The sequence below is a fragment of the Podarcis melisellensis genome (assembly GCF_964234715.1).
Source record: "Podarcis melisellensis genome assembly, chromosome: 16".
Lineage (NCBI taxonomy): Eukaryota > Metazoa > Chordata > Lepidosauria > Squamata > Lacertidae > Podarcis > Podarcis melisellensis.
The window spans coordinates 37,455,002-37,472,114 of NC_138533.1; the positions used below are offsets into that span (position 1 = coordinate 37,455,002).

At 45.6% G+C, this 17,113-nt stretch overlaps 1 protein-coding gene across 5 annotated transcripts in view; it reads left to right on the forward strand.

Annotated features, from left to right (window-relative positions):
• KDM2B (lysine demethylase 2B) overlaps nucleotides 1-17,113 on the forward strand; it is a 93,917-nt gene that overhangs the window by 72,469 nt on the left and 4,335 nt on the right. For 4 of the 5 annotated variants that reach the window (XM_081893249.1, XM_081893252.1, XM_081893251.1 and 1 more), the window contains 6 exons: nucleotides 3,372-3,596; nucleotides 9,569-9,712; nucleotides 10,912-10,998; nucleotides 12,558-12,830; nucleotides 14,916-14,954; nucleotides 15,630-16,303. In XM_081893249.1, coding sequence (XP_081749375.1) covers nucleotides 3,372-3,596; nucleotides 9,569-9,712; nucleotides 10,912-10,998; nucleotides 12,558-12,830; nucleotides 14,916-14,954; nucleotides 15,630-16,303 — 1,442 coding nt within the window. The remainder of the gene's footprint in view (nucleotides 1-3,371; nucleotides 3,597-9,568; nucleotides 9,713-10,911; nucleotides 10,999-12,557; nucleotides 12,831-14,915; nucleotides 14,955-15,629; nucleotides 16,304-17,113) is intronic. The other variant, XM_081893250.1, reaches the window with a different exon arrangement.

Genomic DNA, 17,113 nt, shown 5'->3' on the forward strand with positions numbered 1-17,113 from the left:
AGCAACATAGATGATCAGGCCCTCTGTGCAGTGGATGGATTTGACACACTTAATAAACTGGTTAGAAGACTTTCCTTTGTTCCATATAATCACCATCGTCATCTGCTTCAAATGTGTTGTGAAATTGTATAGATCTTCTTGACCAACTCCCAAAAATGTCTTTTCAAACAGTTCTTTTTAATAGCAAAATAAATTCTAAATTGTTGCTCCAGATGGTCATGAGAGTGGGGATGAAAAATGAACTGATCATTAAATAACCCAGAGCATGTGTTATAGGGGGTTTATTTTGCTCCATTGTAGACCTACTGCAGAAATATGAAAGAAGCACAGGGGCTGCTTTTGGGGTGTGTGCGCGCGCCTGCACGTGCGCACACATGCATGTGCACATAGACACTTTCAGACACTTCAGGCATTGCAGGGGATTGGACTAGAGGGCCCTGGGGGGGTCTCTTCCAGCACTACAATTCTAATTCACACATGACATTTTCAGACCTACATTTAAAAGAGTAAAGTGAGGGGAAACTTTCGCTTGCAAATCTGCATTATGTATACTGTGGAGTCAGACTACTGGTCTGGCTAATTCAGTGCTGTCCAGGGTGTCTGATGGGGGCCTCTCCCAGCCCTACCTGGGAGATTGAGCTCATTCAAATCATGTGCTCTCCCACTGAGCTATGGCCGCTGCCTTTCTTACTTGCTCCAGTTGCTTACCCAACGTACAGTCAGTAGCAGTCATAGTCAGCTACTGTGCAATGTATGAACAGGCTGCTCTTATGCTGTGTTAACATAGGTTTTACATTTTTCTTTTTTTCCTTCCTGCTGGGCGCCACTGCTCCAATTCTCCTTGTTGCCTTGACTAATGGTCTGTGGTAGTTACCTTGCTTCTGTAACAATGATGAGTCGCAGTTTTAAAATAACTGCCTGGGGCTTCGCTGAAAGAGGAACATTCTTTCGCTTAATAAAATGTAAAATGGAACTTGTAAAAACTTTTAGTGGCTCGTTTTATGTCATGTATCCAAAAGTGCAATTCTGTGCAAGTTTACTCGGAAGTAAGCCCCTCTGTGTTCAGTGGCGCTCACTTCCAAGTAAGTGTGTCTTGAATAGAAGTTCTGATCTAAATAATAAAGAGCCCTGTAACACCTTTAACCTGGGGTCCACTTCATCAGAAGCAAGTATAATCCTCATCTGGCAGGTATTTGGGGAGAATGTTGGAAGTTAAATGGCAACAGAATGCTAAAAATATGGCCTGACAATTCTTTTGGAGCTCAGTAAGAAAGGCGACCCTTCCCAACAGTTGTAACTGGTAATGCTTTTAAAATCAGTCGCCTACCAGGACATCAACTTGGCTTAGTATGGCTGTAAAAGGAAATTCCAGTGTGAAATTGCTGAATTAAATTTTCCATTAAATTCAGTTTGGATAGAGATGATGGGTTTCCTCTTCCATTACAGGTGTTAATTTACCTAGCAATGGTAAGATGTTTGGGCCATCACCAATTACTGCCATTGTGAAAGGTCGCTGTTGTAATGTTGCCTGCGTTTAGCTGTAGCTGTGTTGCCACAGACCATGCTACCATTGGCCACCTAGCTCCTACATTTCTTCCCCACCCCCAGTACCTTTTAACTGAGGATTATGCATCTGATGAAGCAGACTCGATTCCATGAAAGCTTAAGCCAGACTTCACATGGTTTTCCCTCCTGGAAATAGGAGTCTCTAAATGTCCGTTGTTGGCCTATATGATGTCTAGTGAGTTTTGTGTCAGACTGGCACTGGGTGCTTAGACTCATGGCCTAACCTACCTTGCAGGGATGTGGCGACAATAAAAGCGGGCAGAGAGGCATGGAAGCTGCTCTGAGCAACCTTGAGAAAAGGTTGGATAAAGGATGTAGTAAATAAAAGAGGTGTAGAATCACGAACCATAGTTTGCATGATGTGAGCGTGATTTTACCCACTTCACTAAAAGTTTCTATGAGTACTGAAAAGTCCTCTCACCCCACAGTGATGCTTTACGCTCCCAATTAACAATTAAAGGCTTAGGCAAACAAAAAAATTTAGTCTGGTGCTTAAAAGCAAAGATGGTGCCGGGAGTCCTTTCACAAACAGGGAGTCACCCCTAAAAAGACCTGTCTTTGTGCTGCTGCCACCCTCTGCACCTCCCTTGAAAGAGGCATGCGGAGAAGGGCCTCAGTATGATAAGGTTCATATGGGAAGAGGTGGCCCCTGAAATATTGAGTCCCTCAGCTGCATAAAAATGTATAGGTCAAAACCAGCACTTTGAGGTGAGCTGGGAAATTAATTGGTAGCCTGCGCAGTGATGCCAATTTAGTGTTGTAAATTCATACTGCCTTATTCCGGTCAGCAATCTGGCTGCTGAATTCTGCACTAGCTGCAGTTTCCAAGCAGTCTTCAAAGGCTGTCCCTGATAGAGCACGTTGTAGAAATCTAACCTAGCGGTTGCCAGAGAGTAGACATCAGAAGATAGGGTGACAACTGGGCCACCAGTCTAAGCTGGTGAAAGGTGCTGTGGGCCACCGATGTCATTTGTGCCTTGTAATAGACCCAGAAGTACCCCCAGGCTACAGAGCACCTCCTTCAGGGGAAGTGTAACACCCTTCTGAACAAGCTGAACCTCGCCCGCCCCGGCTAGGGAGCCACTCGCTAAGAGCGCCTCAGCCTTACCTAAATTAAGCTTCAGTTCATTGGCTCCCATCCAGTCCATTACCAGTGCCAGGCCCCAGTCTAGCACACCCATTGATACGTATGCAGACATAAAGGAGAAGCAGAGGAGTTTTTCATCCACATACCGCTGACAATGTGTCCCAAAACGCTGGATGACCCCACTCAGTGGTTTCATGTAGATGTTAATAGCATAGGGGTAAAATTGCCCCCTGTGAGACCCCTGAACAACTCTCCCCAAGCACCACTATTGGGGAGTGGGCATCCAGGAAGGAGTACAGCCCCCACAAAGCGGTGCCACCCACCCCCAGCTCAGACAGCCACTCCAGAGGGATTCCGGAAGCTGCTGAGAGATCAAGGAGAATCCGAGGGAGACACTTCCCAATTTCTCTCCCGATAAAGATAGTCATGCAGGGTAACCAAAGCAGTTTCCAGGCTAAAACCTGACCCAAATCTTAAATTTAAATGGCCAGCACTGGTGGGCCTTGGCAGGGTTTGAGGACCCCAGAGAATTCTGAAGGATGCCTTGTTCTGGCCTTAAGTAAGCCAGTTCCTTGCAGCCTCTGTCCCTGTATCTGCAAACTAGGGATAATGATTAGAATATGATTGTCTTTGCTCATAAGGTAAGGATTGAGAAATAGGGTATGGGAAATACTTGGATCGTTGCTGTTTAAACATTGCTGTTGCTTGCCCTTCCCAGAACCGGGCCGTCGGGAGACCCAAAGGAAAACTGGGCCCTGCCTCAGCTGTGAAGCTCGCGGCGAATCGGACAACTGCAGGAGCACGCCGGAGGAGGACGCGATGTCGCAAGTGCGAGGCCTGCCTGCGCACGGAGTGTGGCGAGTGTCACTTCTGCAAGGACATGAAGAAGTTTGGCGGGCCTGGCAGGATGAAGCAGTCGTGCATTATGAGGCAGTGCATTGCGGTAAGCCTATTGCCTGATCGCCTTGTGCAATGATTGAGAATCACCTTTAGGTGACAAGCCTGGAAATGTTCTGGCAAAACTGGTGCTCACAGACCACAAATGATGAAGCCAGGAGGCAGGCTAGTTCAAATGCAGGCAAATAATAATAATAAAAATTTACATAATAAAAATTTACAGATTTTTTTAAAAGTGCTAGAAACGGGGGGGGGGGGAACAATAGTTAAAAAACAATTGAATAGTGATAGAACTATCCTTATCTATCTATTTAAACCATACAAATAACAACAATTAAAATGCACCACACCAGCCCTTTCATTAGAAGCAATCAGTTCCCAAAACCTCTTGGAACAAAAGAGTCTTCACCTTCTGGCAGGACGACAAGGAGGAGGGAGCTAGTCTGCCTTCTTCGGGAGGGGTTCCAAAGTCTGGGAGCAGCCACCAAGAAGGCCCTCTCCCACATTCCCACCAAGTGTGACTGTTCAGGTGGCCCACGGCAGGTTCATATTGGAGAAGATGGACCCTCAAATAGCCTGGACCTAAGCTGTATAAGGGCTTTATAGGTCACAAGCAGCATTTTGAATTGTGCTGGGAAACAGACCAGTAGCCATTGGAGCTTTTGTAGCAAGTGAGTTATGTGCTCATATATTTATTATTTATTACATTTTAACATATTTTTAAAAAACTGCTTTCCTAACGTGTCTGAGTTTGCACCGAGTGTTCTGTTGTAGAACTTGAATTTCCTCACTGGAGAAAGGCAGAGAGCTGTTACCGGGATTTCTAGGTTTCTTGATTGCAAAGCAGAGGAACGTAGGAAGCTGCCACTTCCATATGGCTCAGCTCTGTCTACCCTGACTAGCAGTGTCTTTCCAGGGCTTCAGGTAGATGCACCCCCAGCCCTAACTGGAGATGCCAGGGATTGAACTGGGGAACTCCTGCGTTCAAAGCAGGTGCTCTACCCCTGAACTGCAGCCCCTTCCCCTTAAATGTGCTTCATTGAACAGAGCAATGGCATTACACCTCTGGGTACAACCATGGACTCTCTGGATCAACTTGTCCTGTGTTGCTCCTCTATGAAACCATCACAATAATAGCTTGTTCCCTGCTTATTAGGATGGGGCGGTAGGTCTGGTTAAATGAGAGATTGCACCGAAAGCAGCATTTCTCAAACTTGGTTCCCCAGCTGTTGTTAGACTACAAGTCCCATCATCCCTGGCTAGCAGGACTAGTGGTCAGGGATGATGGGAATAGAGCTGGACAATACCTGGTTTTCAACATCATGATACATCACCAGCTACAGTAAAAACAGTGATATGCTGATATATCACAATGTCTGAAATGTATCTCGGCTGCTACTTCCTCCCCACATACAGTTCCCTATCCCTGCTAAAGAGCACAATCTTGCTGGGAAAATCTCCTGGGCTTTTGTTGGGGGCTGTCTTGAGGAGACAAGTGCCTGTTTATATCAGTGGTGCTTGCCCAAGGGTGAGTTCCAGTGGCTCCTTCGAAGCAATATCACAAGTGTTGTGCAACTTTGCCTTATCTTTGTGTTCTTTTCTTCTTGAATAATCCCAGTCTTTAAAGCTACTTGTCTCTCTAGTGAGGGATTTCAGTCCATCTGATGTAGGGTTTTATTCATGTGAATTACCTTCTAAAAGCATCTGCTTTTTAGAACCCTCCAAGCTGTAGAATCGGCTTACAGAAAAGGGGTGATTTATAATCCTTTCTTTTAATCATTATTGCTTTTCCACTGACAGCGCCTTTGTTTCTTTTTCTCCCCCCTCCCTTTTGTCATAAGACTTGTAACAGATTGCAGCAGCCCATGTTTGCATTTGTGTCTCCATAATGTAAGGGCAATTAATTAAGTGACCTTCAGCACCTGAGTTGCTGGGCACAGGGATGTTGCAGAAAGCAGAAGAAATGTAGAGTCTTGTGCAAAATCTGGCAATGGTCACATCCCTGAATGCTAGGAATCCTTAACTGGCATCCTTGGATTATAACTAAGGCTGCAGCCTTGAATTAATTTTACAGCGTAGTCTTATACATGCCCACTCAGAAGAAAGCCTCATTGAACTTCCTGGGGCTTATTCCCAGGTAAGGGGTTATAGGATTGCAGGCTAAAAAGGTCTCCCCTATTAAAAATAATATTTATTAAAAGTACAAATGCTACCCACTATCCTAAAATAGGCCACTCTAATCTGAGTGGTCTGTTTTCATAATCTTAAACAATGAAAATAAATTGTATTATGCTGGTCAGTGTTTTTTTACACTTTCGTGTATAGATAGTCCCCTGTTTACACACCTCCAATATGTGCGTGACCATGTATATACATGCATCGTGCAGAACCTGGAAGTGACCTGGAAACGTCATAAAGACATCACCAAAAGGGTGGAGTGTTTGCAGGTCTTTTCAATTATATGTGATTTCACCGACGCTTGTGGTGCCTTGGAGCGTAACCCCTGCGTAAACTGAGTGCTATCTGTACTTTTAAAAATGATAACTTTAGAAAGAGAGGCATTATCACCCTCTTCCCCACCAAAGGAGGCATGCCTCTTCAAGTATATTGCTTAATTCACTGGCTCATATTTCTGCAATTAAAAGAGCTGGTGTGGTGTAGCAGACTGTGGAACTAGGACCAGGGAAGCCCACTTTAGGATCCCCTCACGGAGTGATCTTGGGCTAGACACTGTCTCCCAGCCTAACAGGGCTGTTGTGAGAATAAGATGGGATGGATGGGAGAAAGAGAATTGTGCCTGCACCCTTAAACTCTGGAGGGAAGGTGGCATACGAATGTAGTTAACACACCTAATTATCGTATTTTTCGCTCTATAACACGCACCCGACCATAACACGCACGTAGTTTTTAGAGGAGGAAAATCCGTAGGCATGCCACCCGTAGGCATTCCCTCCATAACACGCACAGACATTTCCCCTTACTTTTTAGGAGGAAAAAAGTGAGTGTTATGGTGCAAAAATACGGTATAGCCTGTGCTTTTCAGTTAGATCAGGGGTGTCAAACTCAAATTCATCGGGGGGCCGCATCAGCAGTTTGGTCACCCTCAAAGGGCCGGTTGTATCTGTAGGACAGGAGAGAAGGGTTCAGGCAGCTGTTGGATCTGTCACATCACAGGATGGCATGCGCTCAATATAAAAACAAGTGGAGGTTTCCTGTGTAGAACGGCTGGCACCGCTAGAGGGCAGACATTCTCTGGCTTGTAGGCTGCCGCGCATGCGCTGAAGAGGTGGCTTTCTTGTGTAAAAAAAAAAAAGCGAGAATAAAAGGTGAAGGCTGGCGGCCGGCGGCAGCTACACGGGCCACATGACGAGGTCTGGCGGGCCGGATTTGGCCCGCGGGCCTTGTGTTTGACACCCGTACGTTAGATTATGTGTTTAGAAAGCTATATCTTGATTTCTTTTAAAAACCCAGAGCCATAAGAATACATTTATAAAATAACTGAGCAATATTTATTTATTTTTATTTGAACGATTTATATACTGCTTAACTACCATCTTCTCTAACCAGTGTACAGAAAATACAATTTGGAAAAGGTAATGATACTTCAGTTAAAATGTCTGCTAAAGTAAGAAAAAAGATCTTCAGTAGGCACTGGAATATATATGAAACAATCTTAAAACCATCTAAAAAAAGTTTGTACCATCCAATAATATTGGTAAAGCTGAGCTTTTATATGGCACATATTAATAGAGTGCCTGTTTTGGCCGTAGCTGCAATAGCAGCCCTTTTGGGTGGGTCAGTATTAGCATCACCAGAAGGGAGCTGAGGCTGAGAGGTGATGGCTTGCCAAAGGCAAACTAGCAAGCTTGGAGCCGAGCAACTGTGTTATTGGCTGCCACACAAGCTCTCAATGAATTATTTTTAAACCGCTTTTATGTAAAACAGTCAAAGTGACTTACAAGGGACAAACAAATGGAAGAGAAAACCGGGTGAAATAAAATACTAAAGTAGTAGCATTAAATAATCATATTGAAATGACAAATGAAGAGCAGCAGACATAAAGTTCCTTAAAACCAACAGATTGGTCTGAAATGCTTTGAAACATGAGCACAAGATGATCACCAATCCAGGCAATGATTGAAGTTTCCAAACTTCCACAGGTGACACATTGGCAGCAGGTTAACTATTATGGGACATGGGTGGCACTGTGGTCTAAACCACTGAGTCTAGGGCTTGCTGATCAGAAGGTCAGCGGTTTGAATCCCCGCAATGGGGTGAGCTCCTGTTGTTCGGTCCCTGCTCCTGCCAACCTAGCAGCACATCAAAGTGCAAGTAGATAAATAGGTACCACTCCGGCGGGAAGGTAAACGGCGTTTCTGTGCGCTGCTCTGGTTCGCCAGAAGCTGCTTAGTCATGCTGGCCACATGACCCGGAAAAACTGTCTGTGGACAAACGTTGGCTCCCTCAGCCAGTAAAGCGAGATGAGTGTCGCGACCCCAGAGTCATTCGTGACTGGACAACTGTCAGGGGTCCTTTACCTTTTTAACTATTATTTTATTATCTGTGGAATTTGTTCTTTTCTTTATCTTGCCCATGGCAACCCAAAGCAACTCACAGGTGGACAGATAGACCAAATTCCCTCCTAGATACATTAAAACCAAGAGAAAAAGATAAATATGTATAAAACATTTGCCTACTTCTAAAAGGCCATAGGCACTTAGAGGCCAAAGGACTGGTCACAGAGGAACATTTTCACCAGGTGCCTAAAGAACTGTAACGGAGGTGTCAGTTCTCCCTGGGGAGAACATTCCACAAGCGGGGAGCCACTGCAGAAAAGACCTGTTCTCGTGTCACTACCCTCCAGACCTCTCATGGAAGAGGCACACAAAGAAGGCCTCATGGGATAATCATAGGGTCCAGGTCAGTTCCTATGGGGAGAGGTGGTCCTTGAGCTTTTTTAAGAGCTAACGTAATGGTTTTGGCCTTTCGAACATACTAGATTTCATAGGCTGGAAGTCCCTCCCTCCTTGCCTTCCTTCTGCCAGCAGGTGAAGACATTCATGTTCCAACAGGTTTGGGGTAATGAAGGGGCTGGTGTCATGCAGTTTTTATTATAATGATTGGTATGGCTTTCATAGATTTTATATGTGTGTATAGTTTTACTTTGATCAATGTTTAATTGCTTTTTAATTATTTTTTCTATGTTTTTCTGATTTTCAGTTTTATATTTAAGCCGTCTTGTGCCCCATTAAGGAAAAAGGCGGGTTGTAAATAAACATAATAATACTTTGTATTATGTTGTATGTGTAAAGAAGCCCTTCTGCTTTGCAGAAGGACTGGAGTGATCTCTCTTTTATTGATTGACAGTCAGCTCTCAGTTCTTGAGATCTTTCCTCCAGGATGTCCATCGCCTTGGCAAGGGCAGACGCAAGAGGCAGGGTGCGCCAGTGGGGACCCCTAACTCGGGCTACAAAAGCAGTTGGAGCAGAATCATAGAACTGTATAAGCATAGAGTTGGAATTGGAAGGGACCCTATGGGTCATCTAGTCCAACCCCCTGCAATGCAGAAAGAACTGCCTTTCTAACAGTTGCTTTCCAGAACAGCCAGCTTTAAGTTGCTCAGAACACTGGCACAACACAGAGCCTAAGTGAGCCCCGCACGACCCCAGCTCTGAGCTGGAAGCCAGGATATGGGGGCTAGTTTGCAACAGCGGAATCTCCCACCTCAGCAGGAGGCCCAGAGCTTGGCATGTTTTCCTGGTCTCATTTCAGAGGTTGGGGACAAGGCCCTGCCCCACCCCAGATTTGCCAGCTCCTGTTCCTCTGTGTGTGATGTTATGATAACGCCTTGGCGGGCATAGAATCGCAGAATCAGAAACACATTGGGCTTCTCAGGCCTTTACAAGAACCAGCCACAGAAGGTGCTGTGGGCTGAGGACGTTTCACAGGTGTCTGTGCTGATAGGTTGCTGCCTGTTTCCTGATCTCTGCTCCTTTCCTCCTGTTTGTGTGTGTTTAGCCAGTGCTGCCCCACACGGCTGTGTGCCTGGTGTGTGGGGAAGCGGGGAAAGAAGACACGGTGGAGGAGGAGGAGGGCAAGTTCAACCTCATGCTTATGGAGTGTTCCATCTGCAATGAAATCATACACCCCGGATGCCTCAAGGTAAGGGCTCTCTGAGGTGGGGTCCAGAAGCTGCATCAAAAGAGGCCTTGCCTTACTGTTAGATTTGTCATGTTCTTTGCAAAATGATGGCATGTTTGGCAGTCCTTTCCTTTTACCTGCAGCCACCACAGCCTGCAACCTGCCCAACCACCCACAACTCCGTAGCCATGCAGTCCGTAGCCAGTCCTGAGCAAACAGCAAAAAGCAGAATTCTGAACACACAAGTAATGGATAGAATTCTCTGCCACAAGATGTGGTGGTGGGCGCTGGCGCTGATGGATTTAAAATAGGATTGGACAGAATTATGGAGGAGGAGGAGACTATCAGCCATAATTAAATGGAACCTCCATGTTCAGGGTCAGTGTACCAGGTGCTAGGGACATCCAGTGGAGCATTGCTTTGCCCTTTCTGAAGACGTCTCATTGGCCATTCTGGAGACGCTGATGGACCTTTGTCTCTGATCCAGCCGGGCTCTTTTAATATTCAGGAGTTCTCTGGCATTCTCTTCTCTGCTCAAAGGGCTCTGTCTGCTATGGTGCATAAAATGGCAGATTCTTGGATCTGATGCCTGAAAACATGAAAGGGGAAAATGGCACGTCAGCAGGCCCAGACCCAGACAGGCAAGTTTATGGCAGCGTTCTGGACCAGCCTGCCTGTAATTACGCTTGCTTGTAATTACCCCCATACGATGAATGCGTGGAACGTCACTGCAAGGTGGTGGTGGTGCTGCAAATTAGTTTGCCATTCAGACGTGGGTATAGAGAATAAAATTGTTATTATTTGTTAGGCACAAGGAAGGATTTCCCAGTAAGATTTCTTGGATCTGTTGTATATGCCAACCCTCCCTTGCTAGCCTTGTTATCCTCTCCCATAATATTAGTTTGTGAAGCCTTTCTTTTCTTCGTTGTGAAGACCTCTTGATACAGTTTATAGACAAGACTTTAGAATCCAGGAAAATCCCCATGTGGGTGTAGAAGTAAAATTTTCAGAGATTGGGGAGAAGGGCAGGGTTTACTTTTGCTTATGCTAGATGAAGCAGAATAAATTATATGAAATATTCAAAATGTAGTTGACTGACATAAATTGTAAATTATCAGCACACTTTTCAAAGAGCATTTTGTTTAAAAAGTGGCAAGCCCGCCTGCCTGTATATTGGGAGCTGATCTGTGGCTTCCTGTTGTGTGTCTTTTTCCTCCCAGGTGCGGGAATCAGACGGCGTCGTCAACGAAGAGCTGCCCAACTGCTGGGAATGCCCAAAGTGCAACCACGCTGGCAAAACTGGGAAAGTGAGTTTCACTGGAATTAATTGTGTTCGCTGGAAGGGAACTGTGCTTTTTCCTTCCTCTTTTTTTTTACACACGCTAAGTTGCTAATCTCACTGCTGAGCAGGAGCAGCTGCCAATGTGCTCAAGGTTTCTCCCCTTGCTTCACAATGCAGCCGGGAGATGAGTCACCGCAGGCAAGATATCTTGGGGGGGGGGGGGAGTTTTGTCTGCCGCTTCTGATCTTCTCTGCTGAGCAACCCCAGAGAAGTTTCAAGGAATCCCTCCCCCCAATTATGCGCTCTGCTTTCTCCCACAAAAATTGAGAAACTGGTCAGACCTTCAGAGTGTGTGTGTGTGTGTGTGTGTGTGTGTGTAAGTGTAATATTAAGATAAAACCACACATGCATTAAGGACAACTCTTTTTCCATTCCATATTAACTGCTGTGAAGGTTTCAAGATTTGAAGACAAGACTCTGACTTGTCTTTCTACTATTATTTTCATTTTGTTTTTGTAAAGCGACTATATATAAAACCTTACTTATTATGCATACATCTCTGTGGTGTTTAAAATGTGTCTCCCCCCCCCCCCAACTAATTTAACACACTTCATTCACTTCTGGCCAGAGGCAGACAAGGGGAAAGGAGGTGCAGGTTGTGTCTCTCTAACCCTTTCCGAATCCCAACCCTGTAGCTTTAACTTCCCCTGTAGAGTTTTATATATAACTGCAATTTCATCTTGCGCAGAGGTTCAGTTCCAAGGGTTCCTCATATACTTGAACTGCCTCGTGCGAGCATCCTAACCCTTCCCACAGCTGGTGGACTGAGTTGGCCTTTCTTTGTAAGCAAGGCAGAGAGCTTGAAAGCTCTTTTCATACCAGGAAAGTGTTGCGTGGATTTAATCTGTGCAAATTCAACTGTGCAAGATTGAAATCGCACAAATTAAATGTGTGTAAGATGTGATTGTGCTGTATTGCACTCTTAAAGTGTCCTTCCCCCTCAACCCTTGAGGGCAGGAGCTAGCGGGTGGAGCCAATTGTTGCTCAAGCTCTGGCTTGAGTACAGAAAAAGGGAATCACTGAACATAACTCTAGAGAGAGCTGACAAGATTCCCTGACTATAATAATGTGGGCATAGGACCTTGGGAAGGAATCAACGGGTTGAATTTCTGCTGCCACTTATAAGCTGTGGTGCAGGGTGGAAATTTTGTGTTTCATAATATCATTAGTGACAGTAAATGGCTGCCAATTGCAAATACAGTATTTGGTGAACTTGGCCGTTTCAGTCATAATTAATATTTTTCAGCTGAACTATCCTTTTGCTTTTGCCTCTAAAGTCTTTACAAGTATTCCAGTAAATTTCACTGGGTGTGGATGCCAGCAGTATTTTTAAAGCTTTGTTTACTAAGTGAAATCACTTTCTAGAGGCAGGGTGGGAAAATAGTGCTGACCAGCAACTTCCATCCACATCTGGAGGGTCAGAGGTTTGCCCCCTCCCATTTCCCAGAAAGCCCACGTTACTACCTATTAGCCACGGCGCAAAAGCATAAGATATAAAGTTTGCTTGTGTGCTTTGTCTCTCTGGCGTACAAGCAAAAGCGCGGACCAGGGTTCAAGTACGCGTCAAACCTGCCCGGCTCTCTGCTGAAAGAGCAGAAGATCAACCGAGAGAACAAAGAGGTTGTCCCAGACGCCACCAAGCGGAAAGTCGAGTGCGAGGAGCCCCCTCGGAAGAAGTCCGATGACCACCCCAAGAAGTCTCCTGTTGACCCTCTTTTGAGGAGAAAGTCTGAGGAAGTCCACCCACGGCGGAAACGGAAATTTGAGAAGCCCCAAGAGCCTGCCATGAGGAAGCGGGTATGTGTTCTCTCGGGGGGGGGGGGTTTATTGGGCCTCTTTGGGAGACCTTAGAGGTGGGAAGTGGCTTTGTGAGCAAGGCCTGGTGGAAATGCTCCCAGCCTGCTTGCCCACCTACATGGATCAACACCAGCTGTTGTGTGACATGTCGGAACCGACAAACCTGCTTGTGGGATGTTGCCGTCAGGCAGGTGTCTTGAGATAGCAATCCAAAGTGCTGCAGCAAAAGCCATAATAATAAGGCTCAGTCTTTGAGCATTCAAACGCATGAGTGCTTCACTGATGCTACCTTGTTGCAGTACCTACAACAGCCCTTTAAGGTAGATCAGTATTCTCCATGTTGCAGAAGTCGGGCCGTTAGGCAGAGTGGCTTTCTGAAGGCCACGGCAGAGGCAAGGAGACCAGCCAGGGTCTTCTGATTCAGTGATCCAGCCTCTTGGGCTGCAACCCTGGCCGCATGCTTACCTTTCGACTTGCTTCTCAGCAGACATGCTTAGGATCCAATGGTTAACCACTATTGCTAATAATTATTTGACCTCTACCCTTTCCCTCCTTACTTTAACTATTTTATCATCATTGTTTAAAAGGCAGCTGCATCTCATTTATAGCTCTGCTCTACATGATACTAATATTTATACATAGATGTTGGGGAGATGCTGTATGAATGGTAATACATTTTTAAAAACTAACTACTCTTTAAAAACAAACTATGGAGTACCTGCTCCCTTGTGCTTCAGGGGAAAGCAGGAAAGACTGTGGCTGTTGCTAACGATCCATTCAGTTTCTAGAATTAGGGAGGCCCCCAAATGATATACTTTATGATGTTCTTTGGAAGACAGACAATGAAGAGGGACCTTAGGTCTGTGTTAGAGAGCAGGTATTGCATTCGAAAGGTCCAAGGTTCAGTACTCAGCATCTCCAGTTTAGAAGAAAAGAAATAATCAAATAAGTGATGCGAAAGGGACCCCAAAGAGGCACTGCCAGTCAGTGTAGGCAACACTGACCTGGGATGCAATAGCTTCCTGCATTGCTAAGATTACAGCCCATTCCTAAAACAAACCTCCTTTCCTGTCTCAGCCACTAGGTTGAGTATCTGAAGAAGTGTGCATGCACACGAAAGCTCATACCAAGAACTAACTTAGTTGGTCTTTAAGGTGCTACTGGAAGGAATTTTTTTTGTTTTGACTATGGCAGACCAACACGGCTACCTATCTGTAATCAGCCACTAGGTGGCACTTATGGGTCTTTTCAGACTGGTGCTGCGAATCTCCCTCTTTCCCTTCCTTCCTAGTAGCCGTTTTCTTCCTTTGAAGGTGCCCTGTACAGTCCCAACTCAGTGTGCATCTTTGGGGCTGGCAAGGTCACACATTTTTTAGCGTATTTTTCCTGGGTGTTCTGTGGACACGGCAAGGTGAAAAAGCCCTTCCCTACACCCTGCTTTGAGGATTTCACAAGAGATCAGAGGATACCATCCACCTCTCTCCACCATCCCGTCCTTGGAGCTCTCATAAATGTTTCCCATTCCATTAACATCATTTTTTAACCATTCCTAAATACCGGGTCCTGGTGCGACTGAGTGGCAAAGATTTGTGATCTAGGAAGCTCTCTGTTCAAATGTCACCTCGCCTGAAAACTCCTGAGGTAGCCTTGAGCAAGCCAGTGGTGATTTTAAGTGTCTTAACTAACAAGCGGGTTTACACAATTTAAAAAAGCAGCCTTGCCCACAAGCTTCTAGTCAGCTTCATTATCTCCTTCCATTTACACTGTAGATGTTGATGTTCATATTATCCAATATTTTCAGCTGTTTAATTTTTAAAATCTGTATTCTAAGAAATAAATACGGTAAATCATGTATTTTACACCTGAATTGTAAAACCCTTGGACTGCAGTTCTTCCTGCAGGTTACCTAAATCCCCTTGGATTCTATGGGAATTAAATAGTTCATTGGTGTACAGGATTGCAGTCCTTGGTCACTGAAACGTCATACAAAAATGTTATGTACTGTGTGTGTATGTTAGCTAAGTTGTTTATACTAAGTCTTGTCTCTTTGCTCTTTCCCACCCCACAATCCCTTTCTGACCACAGTTAAAACTAGGCAAAGAAGAGAAGCTGTTCAGGAAAAAGGTACTACATTAAATGGTGTAGATTTCTTCCATTACTTCACTCACCTATCCAATGACTTGCTGTGGCTATTCTGGAAATGGCAGGTTTTGAATCTTAGATTGGGGAGGGGGGACAGCTGGTGTGTCTTCTGCAGCTCTGCCTACACACCTGGAATCTTAGGTTTGATTAATTATTGGTTCTTGCAACATGGAGATATGATTAGCAATGAAATTCAGCCCCCCTCCCTGCGAAAAAGAAGAGCAGCCCTGCTGTTTTACTCTGCCTCTGTGAAAACCTCGCAGGCCTATGGTAAAATGTGAACCTGAGTTAGAAAATTGTGATTTGGATGCAGAATGCCCATCATATAACTAATTTGTTGTGTGTCCTTCCTCCACATCTACTTAGACCATGTTTTGGATGACATTTATAGTTGAGGGAATTTCTTGAGAATCTCAAGGCCCACCTGCACCACTGACTTAATGTTGGTGGAGCTGTAAAAGCTTGGGCTGTATAATACCAAACTAAAATTCTGAGGGCTTTTTGTTGGAAGAGCAGGTGATCTTTTTAAGGGCCCAAGCTTTCTTCACAAAGCTGCAGTTGCCCCTGAAAGGAAAGGACCCCTTGAAAGCAGTTTTAGTCTATAGGCTTGAGGGGTGCCCATTGCCTTTGTACTGAGCCAGAACCTTCCCTTTCCAGAGGCGGTCGTGGAAGGCCACAGATGACCGAGCTGCCCTGGTCAAGCCAGTCCGGCGGTTCAAGCAGGAGCCTGAGGAGGACCTCCCAGAGGAACCTCCCAAAAGCAAGGAGAGTGACCAGTCTCGCTCCAGCTCCCCCACGGCGGGGCCAAGCTCAGAGGGCGCAGAGTCCCGAGACAAGAAGAAGTTCAAGATCCGGCGGAAAACCCGCCTCCCGAACAAGGAGCTGAGCAAGGAGCTGAGCAAAGAGCTCAACCAGGAGATCCAGAAGACGGAGAACAGCCTTGCCAATGAGAATCACCAGCCCATCAAGTCTGAGCCGGAGAGTGAGAACGAGGAGCCCAAGCGGGCGCTGTGCCCCGAGCGGCCTCACCGCTTCAGCAAAGGCTTGAATGGAACCCCCCGAGAACTCCGGCACCAGCTCTTGTCCAGCCTCCGGAGCAGCACCCCCCGGGCAGCTACCCGGCCTCCCCGCTCCCTCTCGCCCCCCAAGTGCATTCAGATGGAACGTCACGTCATCCGGCCACCCCCCATCAGTCCGCCCCCAGACTCGCTCCCGCTGGATGATGGGGAGGCCCACGTCATGCAAAGGGAAGTCTGGATGGCTGTCTTCAGCTACCTCAGCCACAGCGAACTGTGTCTCTGCATGAGGGTTTGCAAGACCTGGAACAGATGGTAAGGGGCATCGGAGGTATTTGCGTCTTGGTAGTGGGAAGGGAACAAGTTCTAGAGAGCAGGATTGCCAGGGCCATGATATTTGGGAAAATAAAAGTCAGGAAAAGATTCCAGAGCCACCTGCAGAATCCTGTAAATCTTGGCTTTGTTTCATAAAAGGGGTGTTTCTAGACCTCTTGATTTCTTTTAAAAGGTTCAGGTGAGATGCTGTGGTCATATTTCTAATATCTGAGTTTGATGGACACTGATAATGGCTTTGGAGAGGGTTTGGTTGGGTGTTCCAGGGAATTAACTTCCTGCTCACTTATTTCTTAAAATCCAGTGTGATTCAGTTTCTGGAACGTTGCAGTTATTATCCAGGTATCCCTGAAGATATCATGGGTTCCATTCACGCAAGGTCCATGATAGGGAGCCTGTGACCCTCTAGATTTTGTTGGACCACCTTTCGTACTGTCCTTAACCAGTGCTTTTCCCCTCCAAATAAAAAATAAAAAAAATGTTTAGGGGTACTCTCATTTTCCTACTCATATTGAAATACTGCCCCAAACATAGATTCACAAAATGTTTAGGGGCATGCGTACCCCCAGAAAAAGCACTGTCCTTGACTATTAAGCATATTGACTGTGTCCAATAGGAGTTGGGAGTCCAACAAAATCTGGAAGGCCACAAGCTCCCAGCCCATGTGTTAGGTGTTTACCACATGTTCAAGAAAGTCCAGGTATCTGTATCCACATCAGCATTTTGAAAAATTCTCATCCTATTTATAAACTTTTTTTCTGATGCAAAACTCAAGCTGCTCGTTGTAGGCTT